This window comes from Drosophila miranda, assembly GCF_003369915.1.
Source record: "Drosophila miranda strain MSH22 chromosome Y unlocalized genomic scaffold, D.miranda_PacBio2.1 Contig_Y1_pilon, whole genome shotgun sequence".
Taxonomy (NCBI): Eukaryota; Metazoa; Arthropoda; class Insecta; order Diptera; family Drosophilidae; genus Drosophila; species Drosophila miranda.
The window spans coordinates 45,244,376-45,264,550 of NW_022881603.1; the positions used below are offsets into that span (position 1 = coordinate 45,244,376).

Below are 20,175 nucleotides of genomic sequence, written 5' to 3' on the forward strand. Positions count from 1 at the left end.
GAATTCGCCCCGCTTTGCCACCGTAGGTTAGCTAGAGTAAGAGATTTGAATTGTGAAGAAAATATAGTTTTTCGCCAACCTTGAATTAGATCAAGCGTATCAAGTTTTTCGCCCCGCCAAATAAATAATTTAAATTACAGCCACCCAAAGTTTTCGGTAATTGATTAGAAAAACTCTTCTAATTTTTCATGGCGCCCCCGGGTGGACTGTAAAGTGAATTATAGGCAACAACAATAAGTGACAGTGACACAAGAAATTGCAGTATACATATTCAAACATATTCGTTGCCCGCGTCGTGTGTGTGTGCAATCGGCAATCAATTTGTAAAATATCATCGCGTCGGTCGCGCCAACAATAATTTTTGTGCAAATTCTGCTACCGCCGAGGGATGCCCTGCGATAAAGACAGGAAAGTAGCAGTTGGATTCAAAGATCCAAAAGAGGAATCAGAGGTATTTGTGCAGAAAATTGAAGGCTGAGCAAAAGACATTCAGATCTCTCTTTGAGGTGTCTTGTGCTGAAAACATTGCACATCGCCTTCAATTCTAGGCACAGACGTATGATATACATATAGTAGAGCTTGAGTGCATGCATTTTATTAGTAATTGCATAAATATAACTAAAAACACATAAATACATACATATCGACACATACAGACATACATATGTGAACCGCTATTTGGACGCAACAGTTATATGTACATACATACATACATCTTTCGTTTACTGCAATCACTGTCGCGTAAAATCTTCATACACAAACATTATGGCAGAAAAAAGTAAATCCACTCTTGAAGACTTAAAGATTAAGCTCAAAAGTCGAGTAAAAAGCATTCGCCGCTTAGAGGATCGATTAGATCAAGGGTCGATTCCTTTGCATTACCGGAATTACAATGTAGATTAGATTGTTTGAATGCTTCAATTAAAAAGGCTAACCATTTGCAGGAGCAAATCGAGGACATAACAGGTGATGATGCATATGTAGCCGAGTTGGAAGAGCTAATAATTGTCACCAAAGGAAAGATAATGTCGCTTATCGCCGCCTTTGATGCAGCAAGCGAGACGAAGCCAGTGTCTTCTTCAGCCCCAACTCATGCTAGACTTCTGAAATTGGCATTACCCAAATTTAGTGGTAAACACTCGGAATTCAAAAATTTCATTAGCCTTTTTGAGAGACTAGTCCATAGCGACAACAGCATACCGGTGATCGAACAATTTTATCATTTGATTTCGTGCCTCTCTGATGAAGCATTAGCAACAATAAAGGCGTTCCAAGTCACCGAGGCAAATTATGAAAAGGCCATGGCTGGCCTAAAACGAGTATATGACAACGATTATTTGATTTTCACGAATAATATTTCCACATTGTTCAATCTGCCGAGAATGTCGCATCAATCTGCATCATCTCTAAGAACTCTAATCGATACTGTTTCGTCGATTTACGGATCGTTACTGTCGATCGGAGATGATACAAAAATTTCGAATGCAATGCTCATTCATCTCGTTTTAAACAGAGTCGACCCAGTGACGAAACAAAAGTGGGATGAACAGCTTACTTATGAGAAGTTGCCGCTTTGGTCCGAATTTGAGAAAGTCTTGAATCGTCGATACCAGCATCTGTCTGCTGAAGAATCGACCAAGCCAAGGCAAGACAAAGTCATGCCAAGCAAGCAACATAATCGCAGTTCATTTGCTTGTTCTTCCACTTCCACCAACAGTAGAACTCAGCAAACTTGTAGCTACTGCAATTCAGGAGACCATGTAGTGTCAAATTGCCCTTCATTTTCGCGTCTCTCGGTAATGCAAAGGTTTGAGTTTGCTAAGTCGGCATCCCTTGCATTAATTGTCTGCGAAAAGGCCACGCTGTTGTAAAATGCAAAGCCAATAAATGTCGAGTGTGTAGCCGCTCACATCATGCATTATTGCATCGATACACAGTGTCGGCTAATAGTCTCGCGTTGCCACCACCCCAAGAGAGTCCTTCTCCTCCATCAAATCAGAATCAATCTTCCACGTCACATGTTTTGAATGCGACAGCGTTGGACAGGGTAATTCTGGCTACGTCGATCGTAAGCGTCCGAACTAAGAGCGGTGAACACATTCTGGCCAGAGCTCTGCTCGACTCTGGATCACAAACAAATTTTATTACCGAGGACCTCGCTAATCGCTTACAGATCCGTAGAGAGGAGTCCTGTATTAACTTGCTTGGAATTGGTGAATCTAATTCTCAAGTAAAGGATAAAATACACACAGTGGTGAAGTCGCGAATAAATGGTAGTGAGTTCTCCTTTGATTTTTGGATCCTGAAATCAATTTCAGGTTATCACCCTGAACAGTCAGTGAATGTGACTGACTGGCGAATCCCAGAGAACCTACCACTGGCAGACCCTTATTTCTACAAGCCACAAAGAATAGATATGTTAATTGGAGCAGAATCGTTCTTTGAATTATTAGCTGTTGGTCAAATTAAACAAGGTCCTGACTTTCCAACTCTTCAGAAAACCCTTCTTGGTTGGGTTGTGTCGGGAAAATATGTTTCCAGGAGCTCTGCTCCTCAAATTACAAACAGTTTGAGTTGCGGTGAAATGTTGCTAGTATCCATCGATAGGACCTTGAAAAAGTTTTGGTCACTGGAAGAAATGCCATCAACCAAGAAAATTGCCACACCTGAGCACAAGCTATGTGAAGAACACTATCGTAAGACGACTCAGGTACTATCATCAGGTCGGTTCGAAGTAAGGCTCCCGTTTAAATCAGATCCAAATTGTTTAGGCAACTCCTTTGAGGTTGCGAAACGGCGGTTTTTGTCGCTTGAAAGACGATTGCATCGTGACCCTGAGTTGAAGAAAATGTACTTGGAATTCATGGAAGAGTACCTCTCCTTAGGTCATATGTCTCCTACTGACAATACGATTCCTTCTACTCCACACTACGTAATCCCTCATCAGTGTGTTCTGAGGCCCCAAAGTACGTCTACCAAGCTCCGAGTCGTGTTCGATGCTTCGTCCAAGACGTCCTCACAGGTGGCCTTAAATGACATTCTGATGGTGGGACCTACCATTCAAGAGGAATTATACTCGACACTGCTCCGTTTCCGTCTGCACAGGTTTGCCCTGACTGCTGATGTTAAAAAGATGTATCGCCAAGTGATGGTGAACGAAGCGGCAGTTTCAGCTCATAGTGTGGAGAAAAGACCCTTCTGAATCCTTGAGATTATACAAGCTCAACACTGTAACCTATGGGACTGGACCAGCCCCATTCTTAGCTATCCGGTGTTTGAAAAGGTTGAGTGAGTCTGCGAAGCTCTCATTCCCTAGAGCTGCTAACGTTATTGGGTCCGACTTTTACGTCGATGACTTGTTGACTGGTGCTGCATGCGTAGAGGAGCTAAGGGCAATTAAGTCCGAAGTGTCTCAGGTTCTTCAGACCGCAGGGTTTGAGTTGACTAAGTGGTTTTCAAGCTCACCCGAGATCACCGCATCTGAGAGCACAGCCAAACCCATAACAATCTCGGATTCAGAGTCGACAAAGGCGTTAGGAATCTCATGGTTACCTACTGACGATGCCTTTAAGTTCAAAATTGACAATTCAGTGATGGGTCTCCGAGCGACAAAACGGAACATATTAATCGGTGACATCAAAGTTGTTTGACCCCCTTGGTTTATTAAGTCCTATCGTTATAAAAGGCAAGATTCTATTGCAGGAGCTTTGGCTTAACAAACTAGATTGGGATGAGTCGATCCCGCTGCATTTGGAAACAGCGTGGAATAAGTTGAAAAATACACTATCTCAATTGGAAGACATATCCATATCTCGGTTTGTGTATTCCGATCCGATGTCACCGGTTCAAATACATGCCTTTGCTGACGCCTCCATGAGAGCGTATGGAGCGTGCGTCTATATACGTAGCAGAACTGCAGAAGGTTTAAAAATATCATTGTTGACTTCGAAATCCAAAGTAGCGCCGCTCAAGACCAAAACGCTCCCAAGGCTTGAGTTATGTGCCGCTCTCCTTCTCGCAGATCTCTGTCACAGAATCAAGCCCCTATTAAACGTGCCCATTGAACGAGTCGGTTATTGGTCGGATTCAGAGGTAACTCTCCATTGGATCCGGTCTCATCCATCGTCGTTGTCGACTTTCGTTTCAAATAGAGTGGCTGAGATTCAAGAGTGGTCAGATGATGCTACGTGGCGGCATGTACCCACGAAACAGAACCCAGCAGATATTGTCTCAAGAGGTTGTGACGTCGACGAAATCGTTCAGTCAATTTGGTTCGAAGGACCATAATTTCTGAAAGAGGAAGAAGAAAACTGGCCCAAGAACGCTCATTTCGAACACTCCGATGATCTTCAGCTGGAAAAGAGGAAGACTGCGGTCGGGTTGACCGCGGCTGTGCGAAGTTCGGAGCTGTTAGATGTCATCGGGGGATTCTCGTCACACCTCAAACTGCTTAGAGTGTTCGTGTATGTGTTTCGCTTTATAAGAAAATGTAAAGACCCAAGCCTAAATTTCGAAAAAACTATCTCACCGACCGAATACAATGAAGCTTTTTATAAAATTGTCGAAATCATCCAGCATCACGAGTATCAAGGAGAAATTGAAAAGGTTAGGAAAGGATCTACAATTGGTCCTAGTCTTCAGCGGTTGAACCCATTCATCCATCCAGACACAGGGACTTGGTGCAACTTTTCGTTGTTGCGAGTGGGGGGGCGACTAGCCAAAGCTCCTATATCATACGATGCCAAGTTTCCTCTGCTTTTGACTAAGCGCTCGCAATTCGTGCGAAGCTATATTCGTCATCTGCACCATTCGAATTTTCATGTCGGCCCACGAGCACTTGTGAGCATCCTTCGACAGAGCGTGTGGATAGTGAACGCTCAGGAGGTCTGCCGTCAGACAGTTCGATCGTGTATGCGCTGTTTTAAATGCAAGCCTCGATTGCTGACGTAACTCATGGGGAATTTACCCGCAGATCGACTCCGTGCTCTTCGCCCATTTTCAATTTGCTGCGTTGATTTTTGTGGACCAGTGCACACGACATTGAAAATTCGCGGAAGGCCCCCATACAAGTCATACATTGCGCTTTTTGTTTGTTTTGCGTCCAAGGCGGTTCACCTAGAAATAGTTTCCGATCTAACCACTGATTGTTTTTTGTTGGCTTTTCAAAGGTTCGTCGGGCGCCGAGGATATTCTCAAGTCGTTCATTGAGCGAGCCGCCATCTCAGCGCTCTGCGGATCAGGCTCAAGGAGCAAGGAGACGCAATTCGCGACTTCGCGTCAAAGAACGGATGCGAATTTGCGTTCATACCGCCGCGAGCTCCTCACATGGGAGTGCTATGGGAGGCAGGTGTAAAAACTGCCAAGAGCCTACTCCTACGGGCGGTAGGCAGCGCGCTCCTAACCGCCGAAGAGCTCGCCACAGTCCTCGTCGGCATCGAGGCCATAATGAACTCGATGCCGCTGGGAGCCATCAGCCAAGATCCAAGCGACGGCGAGGCCCTAACACCCGGGCACCTGCTGTCAGGCGGGTCGCTCATCGCCCCCCCAGCACTGCGGACTCCGGACCAGGAGAGTCTCAGTTGATTGCGGCGATGGCGACTTGTCTCGTCAGTCAGGCAAGCGTTTTGGCAGCGATGGTCCCGCGAATATGTCTTGGGGCTGCAAATTCGGGGCAAATGGCACCAGCAGCAACCGAACCTCGAGGAAGGAGACCTCGTCATCGTGGCCGAGGACAATCTGCCGCCTCAGGAGTGGCTCGTGGGTAGGGGCATCGCCACGCACGTAGGAGAGGACGGCATGGTCAGGGTCGTCGAAATAAGGACTAGCACTGGAGCGGTTTTTCGGCGGCCCATACACAAATTAGCGCCGCTCCCAATGTGTTGAAGCCGATGCAGGCGTTCAACGGGGCCGGTGTTGCGTGACCCTCCATCCATGGCCACAATTATTAGTTATTGATCTGAATTATCAAGTCTAGTGTAAGTTAGGCTAGGGCAAAGCGGGAGCGCAATAAAAGCTCGCTCTCTCGCTCTTGGCGAATTCGCCCCGCTTTGCCACCGTAGGTTAGCTAGAGTAAGAGATTTGAATTGTGAAGAAAATATAGTTGTTCGCCAACCTTGAATTAGATCGAGCGTATCAAGTTTTTCGCCCCGCCAAATAAATAATTTAAATTACAGCCACCCAAAGTTTTCGGTAATTGATTAGAAAAACTCTTTTAATTTTTCAGGCTCTTTTCTTGGGATAGACTGACGGAAATCCTCTAGCTGAAGCCTCCACGAGGGCGCCGGCTGTGCAATAGCCACTGTATTACCCTGGACTGGTTAATGCATTATCGCTTGCTAAGACAGATGTAATGCAGTCTCTAGCTAAGGCAAGGTTCCAGAGTCTTCCTACGGTCTTCCAGATGCCTGCGGCATGAAACGCGAGGGGGTGATTTTCCAGAAAAATATTAACTACGAATGGACTTTCGGGATAAATATCGATCAGACGACAGTTGAAACCCGGGTTGGGATGTCAACGCAAATGTCGATGAAAAGCGTGATTGCTATCACCGGCGAGCACGGGGAGGAGAAATCCCCTCTGCGTGTCGCCGACGGTCACACCTTTGCCATGACAGTTGCAAAGCTACTCCTACAAAACTGACTCACTCCAAACTGAGCCGCACGGATGCCGTGGTCAAAGCAGACTCGGATCTGGAGAGCGTGCTCTAAATGAGCAAAACGGAGGAACCTGCTTGTCAGAACCAGGTATCTCACTCACTGCTTCGGGGAGGTTCAAAGTGTTATAGCGAGGGGATGCAGAGGTGGACAGGGAGCTAATTCCGACCATACCAAAAGGCAAAGATACTTGTGGAGCGATGAAGCTGATACGGGGGCAAAGCCCAGAAGTGCAAAAGGACAAAAAGAAGATTTTGCGCGTTGGGGCCCGCAACCCAACGAAGGGGGCCAATTTGTCAACCTCCACATTAACAAGCAGGCGCAGGATCTTCTATGCCCCAAGATGGCGTGCCGCATGGGTAGTGTATACCTACGCCTCAAGAAGCGCCAAAGACAAAGACGCGCACGTAACATGTCCTTATGAGAAATTCGTACCGCTGCGTAAATTAAAGATTGCATCAAGGATAAATGCGTGGTTCAACCAATGTATTGCACATAATATATCGTTAAGGAACAAAGCATATCACAAATGGAAACGCAACAGAACGTCTGTTTATTTCAGCTAAAAAGATTTTTATTCTGTGAGGTTTCAAAGTGCAATATCAATAAGAAATCTTGAAGACTTGGGAATAGCGAAGAGGACAAATAATAGAATATGATTATCTTGACAATAGTTCCTGTGACTTTAGCTTAATCTTGAATCTTGGATCTGTGCTTCATATCCAAGTTAAATGTAAATTTATAATAATACACCAGGAGCAACTAAATACGATAGACTATCCGAAACTTAAAATCGAAAGAAAACTATTATATTATGTACGTAGATCATGTGCAAAACTTGGGATTAACATTAACAATACAGTTACCTTATTCTATGGAAATGAAATATTTGGAAATAGTGATGCTGAAACAAAAAAACAACTAAAAATGTGACACTTCACAGGATTGCCTATTATTATTATGGTATATATAAAATTCTCCTGTCACAAGCTTTGTTGCTAAACTCCTTCGAAATGGCTCTACCGATTTTCGTAAAATTTTGTGTGCTTATCGCGCCAATCACAGTTCGTTCTCTTTCGTAGTGATCAGATGCGTTTTTGTTTTACGCTCCGCATTTTTTTCCTTTTGTTTTGAATAAACGGCCGGTGTTTTCCTAAATAAACTTTAATTAATTTCCTAACCAGCCAACAATCTGGAAAACTATTCTATTCCGCGAGTGATTTGTGTTAAAACATTATTTAACTTTTTATTTTTCGGCGTCGGCTTGTCGTGTTTGTGTTGTTGAAGTGGGTGAGTACGCATTACATTGCATTGCAGTCCGCTCTCGTCTGGTAGCTTTTGTTGTGTTATCAATCTCTCCCTATCACCTAAGGTTTTGGCAGGTCGGTACACAACTTTTAGAAAGAAACGTTCGTCTCGACGTGCAGGGGGGGTTCTAATTGCAGTGGACTCTTACTTCACGTCGGAACACTTCACAGTCCAAGTTCAACAGGAACTGGAACTCCTGTGTGTAAAACTGATTCTTCCCGCTTTCGCTATATTCATTACTTGCTCGTATATCCCACGTTCTTCGGATATTTCAATTTATGAGCAGCACTTGTCCGCTTTAACCGCTGCTTCTTCCTCGCTATCTGATAAAGATCGTATGATAGTTCTTGGTGGCTTTAACTTGCCAGGAACTGTTTGGTCTTCGGTAAACGAGTCTAGTATCCTAGTGCCCATGTCACGACATGACTTCGTTGACGGCTTGCTTGACCTGTCCCTGTGTCAAGTCAATCATGTGAAAAATTCCTTGGGTCGATTGCTTGATCTGTGCTTTGTATCGGATCCGACCATAATGTTGTTAACCCGAGCCCTTCCGCTCACTATACCTGAAGACGCCTACCACCCTACTTTCGAAATGTCGCAAAATAAAGGACCAACTGTATTGGATCGGTCGAGTAGGCTACCTGAACGTGTCCGACGCTTTCGTGAAGCCGAGTTTGAGAAGCTTAATAAACCCATTAGGGATTTTGATTGGTCCGCTTTGTACTTGTGCACTGATGTGATAAAAAGCACAAACATTTTTTACAATGCTCTTGGCACATTTTTGGATTGTTGTGTCCCGCTTTCTTGTCCGATTAGATCTGGAAAACCCCCTTGGTTTACCAAAGAGTTATCCAGTCTAAAAAACTTAAAATCAAGACTTTATAAAAAATTATAAGAAGTTGGTTCTACTACTTCTCACTCTCGCTATGTAATAGCTCGTTCAAACTTTTCAGTTCTTAATGCACAATACTATAAGAACTACCTATCTCGATGCATGATACGTTTTTCTCAGGACTCTAAACAGTTTTACGGCTTCGTAAACAGTAAGCGTAGAACTTCTACACACCCATCCTCGCTATCATTTTGTAATACGTTGGCAAATAATGATCAGGCAATTGCCTATCTTTTTGCCCAATTTTTCCAAACCACCTATTCTGAGGAAAGCTACTCTGGTCATCCGTACCCATACGGTTTACCGAGGTCGAACGGCATTTTCAGTCCCTTGTTAAATGAATGTTCTTTACTTCATGTACTTCGACTAGTTAAGCCAGTGTTTTCACGGGGTCCAAACGGTGTTCCAGGTTGTGTACTCAGGTACTGCGCCGAGGCTCTGTGTGGACCTTTGCTTAAACTATTCACCCTGTCCATTGATTCTTCTTACTTCCCCCCGATCTGGAAGGTATCTGATGCAAAAAATTATAGAGGTAAAGCAAAGTTATCCGCTATTCCCAAAATGTTTCCACACTCTTTATTAATGACTTGCCTTCAGTATTAAAATACTCTCGAGTACTTATGTATGCGGATGATGTTAAACTCTGGACATTTCATTTCATTCTCGCTTGCAAGCCGATCTCAATAGCTTTCAGTCATGGTGTTGTGCAAACTTTTTACACCTTAATGCCTCGAAATGCAAAGCTATGACATTTCATCGTTCCAGCCCTTTGTTGGCTCCCTATACCCTATTTGGTGGTTCTCTTTAGAGAATTACCCTGGTGGATGATCTGGGTGTTATGTTAGACTCCAAGTTAAAGTTTTCCGAACACATTTCTACCATGGTAAATAAGGCCATGGGCGTGCTTGGGTTTATAAAGAGGTGGTCAAAGGAATTTGACGACCCCTATATAACAAAGACTCTCTATACCTCGCTTGTTCGTCCGATCTTAGAATACGGCTCTGGTGTATGTTGCCCTCAGTACAAAGTACACCAGGACCGTATAGAATCAGTACAGAAAAACTTTTTACTCTTTGCTCTGCGGGGCCTTAACTGGGATGCGGGTGTAAGACTCCCATCTTACTCTAGTAGACAACTATTAGTAAACCTCCTATTCTTAGTTAACCGTAGAAAAATGCTTGGTGTGAAATTTATGCACAACTTGATCAGGGGTGACATAGACAGCCCTGATCTGTTGAGCCGCATAAACTTTACGATTCCTATTAGACTGACTAGAAATTTTATACCGTTGTTCCTTCCACTTTGTAGATCGAATTATTCCTTGCATGAACCGTTTAGGGTCTTATGCTCGGATTATAATTCCCTCTACCATATTATATCCACCACTAATTCTCTTCCTCTTATAAAATTACTAATCCTTACACACCTTTCTATTAATTAGTAATTGTAGTGGTATTTGTATTTTGATTGCATGCTTAGTTTCTTAGTAAGTTTAGTTTTCCTCGAATGTTAGTCTAATAGCTTTTCTTGCATGTTCGCGTTCGGTTCGGCTACGCACCGTGCGTCATGCGGCAGCGCCCCTCGGTCGGTTGGGCGGGAGGAGGGCTGCGTTTTGCCTGGGATCCGCGCGTAACAGCCTTCTGCTGGTTTCACACGGGCCACTTGACGGTGCAGTAACTGCATCGCCTCTTGAAAGATGCAGTCATTGCATGTCAACGTCCAAGAATCTGAGCCAATAGCAATTAATGTAAATGTGGCATCATCAATTTCAAAAAAAAATATTAAATTAACAAAAAAAAATATTTAATCGAAAGCACATAAAATTTCAAGAAAATCGGTCGAGCCATTTCGGAGAAGTTCCATAAAAAACATTGTAACCGGAGAAGTTCCATAAAAAACCCGAGAATTTAATATATTTATGCCAATAAGACGCAGAGGGGCCAATTTGAGCTGTCAAACGATCAAGTCTAGAACCATGCGAGATATAAGAGTACGAATTTCAGATGAGCTGGCGCAGTTACGTGAAATTTTGAAGTATACGTGTTATAGTGAGATCTAACAGGAGTGTGAATACCAAATTTGGTTACTCTAGCCTTAATAGTCTCTTAGAATGATTTTCGTCCTTTGCGGGGGCAGAAGGGGGTGTGGCGAAATTTGAAACTAACTCGTCAAGGTCCGATATCACAGGAGTGTGGATCAAAAATTTGGTTGCTCTAGCTCTTATAGTCTGTGAGATCCTTGAACTCACATTTTTCAATAGGCAAAGCCGACCATGAAACCTGTGTGTTAGAGAGAGAGAGAGAGAGCGAGAGAGAATGAAATTGTTTTCTTGATTCTGGCTATAATAATTGTATGATCTGGTTCAGATTTTGCACTCTAGAAGACATAGGGACGGACAGACGGACGGACAGACAGACAGGGCTCAATCGACTCAAACGATTTCTTCTGGACGTTACACACATCCATTTTCACCACAAATCTAAATTTAGGGAAAATTTAGGGGATCGATGAGACCAAGGGTCGATTCCGTTACAATTACCGGAATTACAATGTAGATTAGATTGTTCGAATGCTTCAATTGAAAAGGCGAACCATTTGCAAGAGCAAATCAAGGAGATAACAGGTGATGATGCATATGCACCGAGTTGGAAGAGCTGACGATTGTAACAAAGGGGGAAAGATAATGTCACTTATCGCCGCCTTTGATGCAGCAAGCGATACGAAGCCAGTGTCTTCTTCAGTGAAAGTGACTGATTGGGGAATCCCAGAGAACCTACCACTGGCAGACCTTTATTTCTACAAGCCACAAAAAATAGATATGCTGATAGGACCATAATCGTTCTTTGAATTATTATCTGTTGGTCAAATTAAGCAAGTTCCTGACTTTCCAACTCTTCAGATAACCCATCTTGGCTGGGTTGTTTCGAGAAAATATGTTACCAAAAGTTCTGCTCTTCACATTACAAATAGTTTGAGTTGCAGTGAAGAGTTGCTAGTATCCATCAATCGACCTTGAAAAAGTTTTGTTCACTGGAAGAAATGCCATCTACCATTGCCACACCTGAGCACAAGCTATGTGAAGAACACTATCGTAAGACGACACAGGTACTGTCATAAGGTCGGTTCGAAGTAAGGCCCCCGTTTAAATCAGATCCAAGTTGTTTAGGCAACTCCTTTGAGGTTGCTAAACGGCGGTTTTTATCGCTTGAAAAGAGATTGCATCGTGACCCTGAGTTGAAGAAAATGTACTTGGAATTCATGGCAGAGTACCTCTCCTTAGGTCATATGTCTCCTACTGACAATACGATTCCTTCTACTCCACACTACGTAATCCCTCATCAGTGTGTTCTGAGGCCCCAAAGTACGTCTACCAAACTCCGTGTCGTGTTCGATGCTTCGTCCAAGACGTCCTCACAGGTGGCCTTGAATGATATTCTGATGTTCGGACCTGCCATTCAAGAGGAACTATACTTGACACTGCTCCGTTTCCGTCTGCTCAGGTTTGCCCTGACTGCCGATGTCAAAAAGATGTATCGCCAAGTGATGGTGAATGAAGCGAATCGGCAGTTACAGCTCATAGTTTAGAGAAGAGACCCTTCTGAGTCCTTGAGAATATACCAGCCCAATACCGGAACATATAAGACTGGATCAACCATATTCTTAGCTATCCTGTGTTTGAAAAGGTTGAGTGAGCTCTCATTCCATAAAGCTGCTTACGTTATTAGGTCCAACTTTTACATCGATGACTTTTTGGCGTTAGGAGTCTCATGGTTATCTACTGACGATGCTTTTAAGTTTAAAATTGAATTGTCTCCGAGCGACAAAACGGAACATACTATCGGTAACATCTAAGTTGTCTGAATCCCTTCGTTTGCTATGTCCCATCGTCACAAAAGGCAAGATCCTATTGCAGGATCTTTGGCTTAACAAACTAGATTGGGATGAATCGATTCCGCTGCATTTGGAAACAGCATGGAATAAGTTTAAAAAAAAACTGTCTCAATTGGAAGACATATCCATATCTCAGTTTGTGTCTTCAGATACGATGTCACCGATTCAAATACATGCCTTTTCTGACCCCTCCATTAGAGCCTATGGAGCGTCATATACGTAGCAAAACTGCAGAAGGTTTAAAAATATCGGAGTTGACTTTCAAATCTAAAGTAGCGCTGGTCAAGACCAAAACACCCCCAAGACTTGAGTTATTTGCCGTTCACCTTCCCGCAGATCTATGCCACAGAATCATGCCTCTGTTAAACGTTCCCATCGAACTAGTCGTTTATTGGTCGGATTCAGAAGTAACTCTTCATTTGATACGGTCTCATCCATCATCGTTGTCGACTTTCGTTTCGAATATTGTGGCCGAGATTCAAGAGTGGTCAGATGATGCTACGTGGCGGCATGTACCCACGAAACAGAACCCAACAGATATTGTCTCAAGAGGTTGTGACGTCGACGAAATCGTTCAGTCAATTTGGTTTGAAGAACCATAATTTCTGAAAGAGGAAGAAGAAAACTGGCCCAAGAACGCTCATTTCGAACCTTCCGAGGATCTTCAGCTGGAAAAGAGGAAGACTGTGGTCGGGCTGACCACTGCCGTTCCAAGTTCGGAGCTGTTACCCTCAAGTTTGGTGAATATGCCGCGAAGACTGCAGAGCTGTTACTGGAAAAATATCCTGAGAAGAAGCTAACTCCCACGCTTCATAAAAATTTGGTACATGGTCAAATTTTAATTTAACATCAGAGCCTTCCAATTGGAAAGATATCAGAGGAAGCCCAGGAAACGAGAAACAAAGATTGGAAAAATACAGGAATATGAATTTGAGCAAGACATCACGAGTTAAGCAAAATCAAGATCTTATCAACATGTTGTGATCATCTTCCACCCAGATCAATATTAGATCCATATTTCATCCATTAGATATGTGAGATCGCAAAATAAGTCGGCAAGCAGTTATTCTTCAGAAATCATAAGTTTATTAGATATTCCTCCCACTAAGCAGGAAGTGGAGGACTATTTTACAGAAACAAAACAATTCAACAAACTTTCAGAATAAAAACAAATTGTTTGTTAATTTAAATTTTGAAAAATTACGCTAAGTTAAAAATTAAATGAAAAATAATATTTTATAGTACAAAAATACAAATTGAGCATTTTACATAGGAAAATATGTATGTACCGGCAACTAAGTTAAACTTTAACCCATTATTGTGAAGCTTGTAGACATTGAAGCATAATTTACTTAATCAAATTGAATTTTAAAGGATTTTTCTTGCAAATGCGTTTTTTTCATGAAGATATCTTTATTTGTTTAGAAGTTACTAACTTAGCAAGGTGAAACGGCGAAATGTCCCACTGTACGCCGAGTGGGATATGTACCGCTTCTGCAAGGCAGCGACGTCGTGGCCCGCGCTAGGAGAGGTTATAAAAAGGAGGCCACGGCGACAGCCCTGGACTGAAAAGTGCGGAATGTAAGACCGAGTGCGGAAAGTATCAGCGAGTGCGATTGAAATCGGTAAATGAAGGCAGCCAAACCAAAGTGCGAAAGTACAGTCAAAGGTTCGGAGGCGGTCGCCGAGTCAGAGCCCCAGCCGTTGCCCAAAGGAACCACGCTTGGAAAAATGCACTGAGCGGGTCGAGCGAGGCAGACGTGCACATAAGGGAGGTCACCGAGAAGCCCCCAGGTAACGCTCTCATTATAAAGCGATTCACAGGAGGCCAGAAACCGCTGTTTGCCCTGTTAGTTCTAAGATTCCCCGACGTTCTAGCCGATAAGATATACCTAATATACCATGAAACAGCTGTAATTAAACCCACCCAGTGCAGTTGTACTTGTCGTCGAGCCAACATACAAATTTTTTGCAGCGATCCCACCGACCGCTGAGCCAGCCAAGTTGAATCAGCCGAACAGGAAGGTTCGTTAAAATATATACATATGTAATTCATTGGATAAAAACGCTTCGTTTTGACTTTTACTATTTCGTTGTACTCTTTGAGAATCAGGTATAAAAATAGCGTAAATCTAAAATAATTTAACTTAACATTTTCTTTCCAGCACTTCGAACAATGTAAATAACTTCTGTATTCTAATAATGGCTTGGATGCTTTTAACTATCGGACTATGTATTATAGTGATTGCTTCTCTAAGATATAGCAACGCCTACAATGACAATACAAGAAAAGAAAGATCAGATGATCAAAATTATATGCACACCATTGACAGTAAAAAGGAAAATGAAGAAAATTTTGAATTATCATCACAAGTGAAACGGTAAAAAATTCTATATAAACTAGAAACAATATATTATTAAAATTTGAAATATGTGTATATAATTAAAATTTCAGTATCCAGTACAAGCGCGATCGGATGCACGGAAATATCTTGTAGAATTTCCTGTTCAAACAACAAAGATCTATACGGAGACATATCTGCAGTAATGAACTCGAGCTCGTGTGAAATTATCACATCAATAATTATCTCCAATCAATTCAGAAATTGTCTTGAAAACAATTGGATATATAAAGATGTGGATGTGTTAGATATTATTATAAGCAACAGCCACTTGACTGAAATCAAAAGCGCTTCATTTAACGTACCTTTATTTGCGAAGGTGATTCACATGTCCTGGGTAAACCTGAAACTCCAAGAAGTCGACAGTGGAGCTTTGCTTGGTTTATACTCGTTAAAAAAACTGGAGATAGATTCGAAACTTCCAACCATGAGTAGGACATTTTTACAGCCAGTGCAGACCACGCTAACACATCTGAAATTGAATGTTCAATTAATATTTTACAGTAACTTGACTCTTTTTGAGAATATTTATCTTAAAAGACTAACTTATTTGGACTTCAGCTCCAATAGATTTCTTGGTCCTCTTACCAGGCAAATATTCAATGCCGTGCCTAACACAACTTACCTCTACTTACAGCATTGTTCGATAACTGCTATAGAAGATAATGCTTTTAATGATATAGCTCATAATTTAAAGATTGTTAATTTGGCAAATAATATGATTTCTACTATCAGTTCTATTGTGCTAACTGGAATTAATCCTATATATATTGAGCTTGAGCACAACAATTGGCTTTGCGATTGTGAACTTTTGTCCTTGATACATTTCGTCTCTAAGCACTCTAGGCTGTTTATAAATGTGCCATATTGTCGCATGCCCAACTACTTTTTTGGTATACTCTTTAACGACCTAGACAGCAGTAAAATAAATTGTTCTACAGGTAATGAACCTATTACTACTACCCAAAAAACATATATTTCAACTACGACTGCTGAGAAAACAAATCAAACTACAACAGGCTGGCAAGATGAACTTTCAACACTAACTACAATAGGGAGTGGTAAATACACTGGTTCTTTTACAAATGAATATGCTTACAGTCCTATACTACAGTTTAGTTGTTCCCAGGCTGTTGATTTAAATGAAAGTGTGCGCCTTACTAACCATTCTCAGAGAGACATAAACACAAATAAAGTCGAACCAAATTAAGCAAACTATGCCAATGGCATTTTTGTTTTTCAACCCCCCACCTATGACCTCTATTTAGAGTTATCAGATGACCTTAGTCTACAAGTACGAGTTGATAACTATAATGATGCAGACCAGATAAACATTATTTGGTTTACAGAACTGTTCGATAGCAATAAAGATGTATTTGCTGTAGATTACTCATACAACTGTATGCAATATTCTGGCCCGTTTTTAACCATTGCTTCACTTCATGAAAATCATACATATACTTTTTGTATGATGCCGACAGATAACGTAGTTATTTCCCCGCTCTTTTGTCAACCACTCTATGTACCTATGGTTGGAGAGAAAACTCATAATGCGACGGATTCTATTCAAAACACTAGCAATAATAAGCAGTTTTCGGTCGCCATGCTGGTCTTAATTCTTTTTGTTTCCACAATTTTTGGAGCAATAATTGCATATCTTGGTATCAAAGCCTACCCGGATCTTTTAGAGGGCTCAAAGAACGTATTAATAATTAAAAAGTTGGATAAAACATGCTATATATCAACAATAACAGAATCCGAATACACAATAGATGAAACAAAAAAGAAAATACTTTGGTGCAAAAATTTTCAATGATACTCAGCAGTAGGTAATCCAATTGTTTTTTAAGAAAAATAACATTTAAATAAATATATTTTTTTCAGTCCTTTTTCAGAAGAAACAGTTGTGGATACTAGAAGTGTTCTAGGCAAGGTTTATAAAGTAGACGAGTATGAAATGCCTAAAGAACTGGATTATTCAATAAAAGAGTATAGTGAACTCAGTTATGGAAGTACCCTCACCATTCCCCCACCATTACCAAAGCGTAATTCTAATAATTTAATATTCAATTAAAACAAAATATAATAAAAGTTCACAATGGATTATTGGATGGATATATTGGAAATTGCGTCATAGATATACATTAACAAATTTATAGATGTTAAATTTAACATGAAATTTGCCATCCCCAACAGTTATTAACATTTAAAATGTCATGTACCAGCAAAAACGACAACGATCAAATGCTCCTAAATGTCTTGAGGTGAATAGATCATTAATCGTTGTGCTGTGCCAACTATTCAACAAGCAAGGTAGTCGATTGTAAATAGCAAAAAAGGTAAGGCATTTCAACTTCAGCGTCACGTGAATCAGGCCTTTTTGTATTGTTGTCTGTCTTGTTGATCCCAACAGGCGTTTAATTTAAAACTATCGATTGTTTGTGGCAAAACATCGATGTTTAGTTTTATGTCTTGTCCCGTCTCTATGAAAGAAAAAACTAAAGAGAGAAGGAGAAGCACGAGAGGTACGCACTTGGTTGAGCTATTTTATTTTCGTTGTTAAAACAATATTTTAAATATATAGGTAGGTTGGCTTGGATGTGTTGGCAAAAGTACAATTAAGCGATGGCAAAATTTAAACAAGCACAGGACGTTGAGAAGCCGTTGGCATTGATTCAGGAAGTGCAAGCTCGTTGGAACAGTGCGTTAAATAAATAATTTTTAGAGGAATATCTGTGCGTCCCGGCCACGTCCTGCGAGTCTGAGCGAATGTTCAGCAAGGCCGGTCAAATTATTTCTGATCGTCGTATTCGCCTAAAGCCGAAAGTAGTAGATCAGTTAATGTTTCTAAACAAAAATCAGGACTTGTTTTAAGATATAATCTAGGGAATTTACTTTTTTTATGTTGCTGGACGGAAGCTATGAGCTATTGAAAGTGAAATTATCTCCAATTAAAATGATTTTTAATAAAAATATATTTTTAATAAATAAATAAAAATATATAAACACACAAAATTTCATGAAAATCGGTAGAGCCATTTCGGAGGAATTTAGCAAAAAGCTTGTGACACGAGAATTTAATATATTAGAATATACAAATTTTCAATAAAAATTTCAAAAACAAATTTGTATCAGACCAATTGCGTTTTTTGGAGAACTTTCGTGGCCGCTCTTGAGCTTAGCGGTGCGCCAAGGGGTATGTAATTTACGGCTGTTGCTTGCCAAGTGACACTCTACCCTACATTCTAAGTGTATATTGCTTTCAAACGTTACTTGCAACCACTCCTTCTCTTGATACCTCGTGCCTCGACATTCAATATTACAATTCATTTTCGATTATCGTTCTCGTTCAAACATTTTATTTAAAAAAAATAAGCAAATAAATATAAATATAGTGGCTTGTTGCGTAAATTCTACATAAGTATTACGGCAGAAAACAGTAAATCCATTCATGAACACTTAAAGATTAAGCTCAAAAGTCGATTAAAAAGCATTCGCCGCTTAGAGGATCGATTAGACCAAGGGTCGTTTCTTTTATAATTACCGGAATTACAATGTAGATTAGTTTGTTTGAATGCTTCAATTGAAAAGGCGAATCATGTGCAAGAGCAAATCGAGGAGATAACAGGTGATGATACATATGCAGCCGAGTTGGAAGAGCTGACGATTGTAACCAAGGGAAAGCTAATGTCACTGTACGATTTCAATTAAAATACAAAATCGTATGATTAGACCTATACAAATAGCTAGCCATAAAAGGTTAAGATTTCCCAGCCACCTAAATAAATAAACGATAATATGCTCTAAATATAAATATGTGACATGCACTACTGACCTAAATAAATATACAACGGACAGCTGCATGCATTTGTGTACATACACTGTTAAGATATTTACAGCACTATCATTAAACACATTCTGGATGACCTGCATGTGGTCAAATCTCACACCATCTGCATGATAACCATTGTGACCGTCATAAATCTGACCCTTGGAATATTCCACTGTTGGATTTGTAGTAATTGCTTAGTCCTAAATATATATAACACATTTCCCTAGCAATATTATACTCAGAACTAATTAAACATACCTAATATCCTAAGTAAACAATTATACTCATAGAACTTGTATATAAACCTCGCATTTTACCAAATAAAACCAGTACGAAAGAAAACTCTGACGTATTCACATCTCCGAAGCCCAATTTGTTCAAGTACCGATTGCGGCGACCATTTGTTACTGGTACATGAACCGGTAGCATACAAATTTACATATTCAGCATACGATTGTCATATTGACAATCACCACAGAATCAAGTGAATCTACATCAACAGATTCATTTGATTTATTCAGTCACTTATCACCGTCTTTGATGCAGCAAGTGATAGTTCAAAAATGTTATTAGCCTTTTCGAGAGACTAGTTAGTTCATAGCGACGCTAGTATACCAGTGATCAAAAAATGTAATCATTTGATTTCGTGCCTTTCTGATGAAGCATTAGGAACAATAAAGGCATCCCAAGTCACCGAGGCAAAATATGAAGAGGCCATGGCTATATAGCCGGCTATGGCCGGCCTATAGCGATTATATGACGAGTTTATGATTTTCACGAATAATATCTCCACACTGTTCAATCTGCCGAGAATATTGTATCAGTACGCATCGTCCTTAAGAAATCTAATCGATACTGTTTCGTCGATTTGCGGATCGTTTCTGTCGATCGGAGACGATACAAAAATTTTCAGTGCAATGCTCATTCTTATCGTTGTGAACAGCGTTGACGCAGTGACCAAACAAAAGTGGGACGAACAGCTAACCTATGAAAAGTTGCCGCTTTGGTCTGACTTTGAGAAAGTCTTGAATCGCCGATACCAGCATCTGTCTGCTGAATAATCGACGAAGCCAAGGCAAGACAGAGTCATGCCAAGCAAGCAACATAATCGCAGATCATTTGCTTCTTCTTCCACTTTCACCAACAGTAGAACTCAACAAACTTGTAGCTATTGTTGTTCAGGAAACCATGCAGTAT

General features: G+C 41.0%; 2 protein-coding genes and 1 long non-coding RNA gene across 3 annotated transcripts; all 3 read left to right on the forward strand.

Moving 5' to 3' along the window:
- Nucleotides 1–278: 278 nt before the first annotated feature.
- Nucleotides 279–6,041, forward strand: LOC117191250 (PHD and RING finger domain-containing protein 1-like). The gene is made up of 2 exons (XM_033396167.1): nt 279–451; nt 5,169–6,041. Exons 1-2 carry the CDS (start codon nt 389–391, stop codon nt 5,763–5,765), a joined length of 660 nt encoding a protein of 219 aa, XP_033252058.1. The 5' UTR covers nt 279–388; the 3' UTR covers nt 5,766–6,041.
- Nucleotides 6,042–14,913: 8,872 nt separating this feature from the next.
- LOC117189347 (leucine-rich repeat-containing protein 4B-like) lies at nt 14,914–16,964 on the forward strand. Its single transcript, XM_033394486.1, has 2 exons — nt 14,914–15,125; nt 15,200–16,964. Exon 2 carries the CDS (start codon nt 15,292–15,294, stop codon nt 16,354–16,356), a length of 1,065 nt encoding a protein of 354 aa, XP_033250377.1. The 5' UTR covers nt 14,914–15,125; nt 15,200–15,291; the 3' UTR covers nt 16,357–16,964.
- A 72-nt stretch (nt 16,965–17,036) lies between these two features.
- LOC117192016 lies at nt 17,037–19,256 on the forward strand. Its single transcript, XR_004474152.1, has 3 exons — nt 17,037–17,485; nt 17,560–17,671; nt 17,731–19,256. It is a non-coding gene; the product is annotated as an uncharacterized LOC117192016 (long non-coding RNA).
- The last annotated feature ends 919 nt before the right edge of the window (nt 19,257–20,175 follow it).

Bases quoted from the DNA above. Each gene is read 5' to 3' on its own strand.
- LOC117191250 (XM_033396167.1), top strand. From the start codon at position 389: ATGCCCTGCGATAAAGACAGGAAAGTAGCAGTTGGATTCAAAGATCCA. The intron at 452-5,168 runs GTATTTGTGCAG...GGCTTTTCAAAG, and splicing joins ATCCAAAAGAGGAATCAGAG to GTTCGTCGGGCGCCGAGGAT.
- LOC117189347 (XM_033394486.1), top strand. From the start codon at position 15,292: ATGAACTCGAGCTCGTGTGAAATTATCACATCAATAATTATCTCCAAT.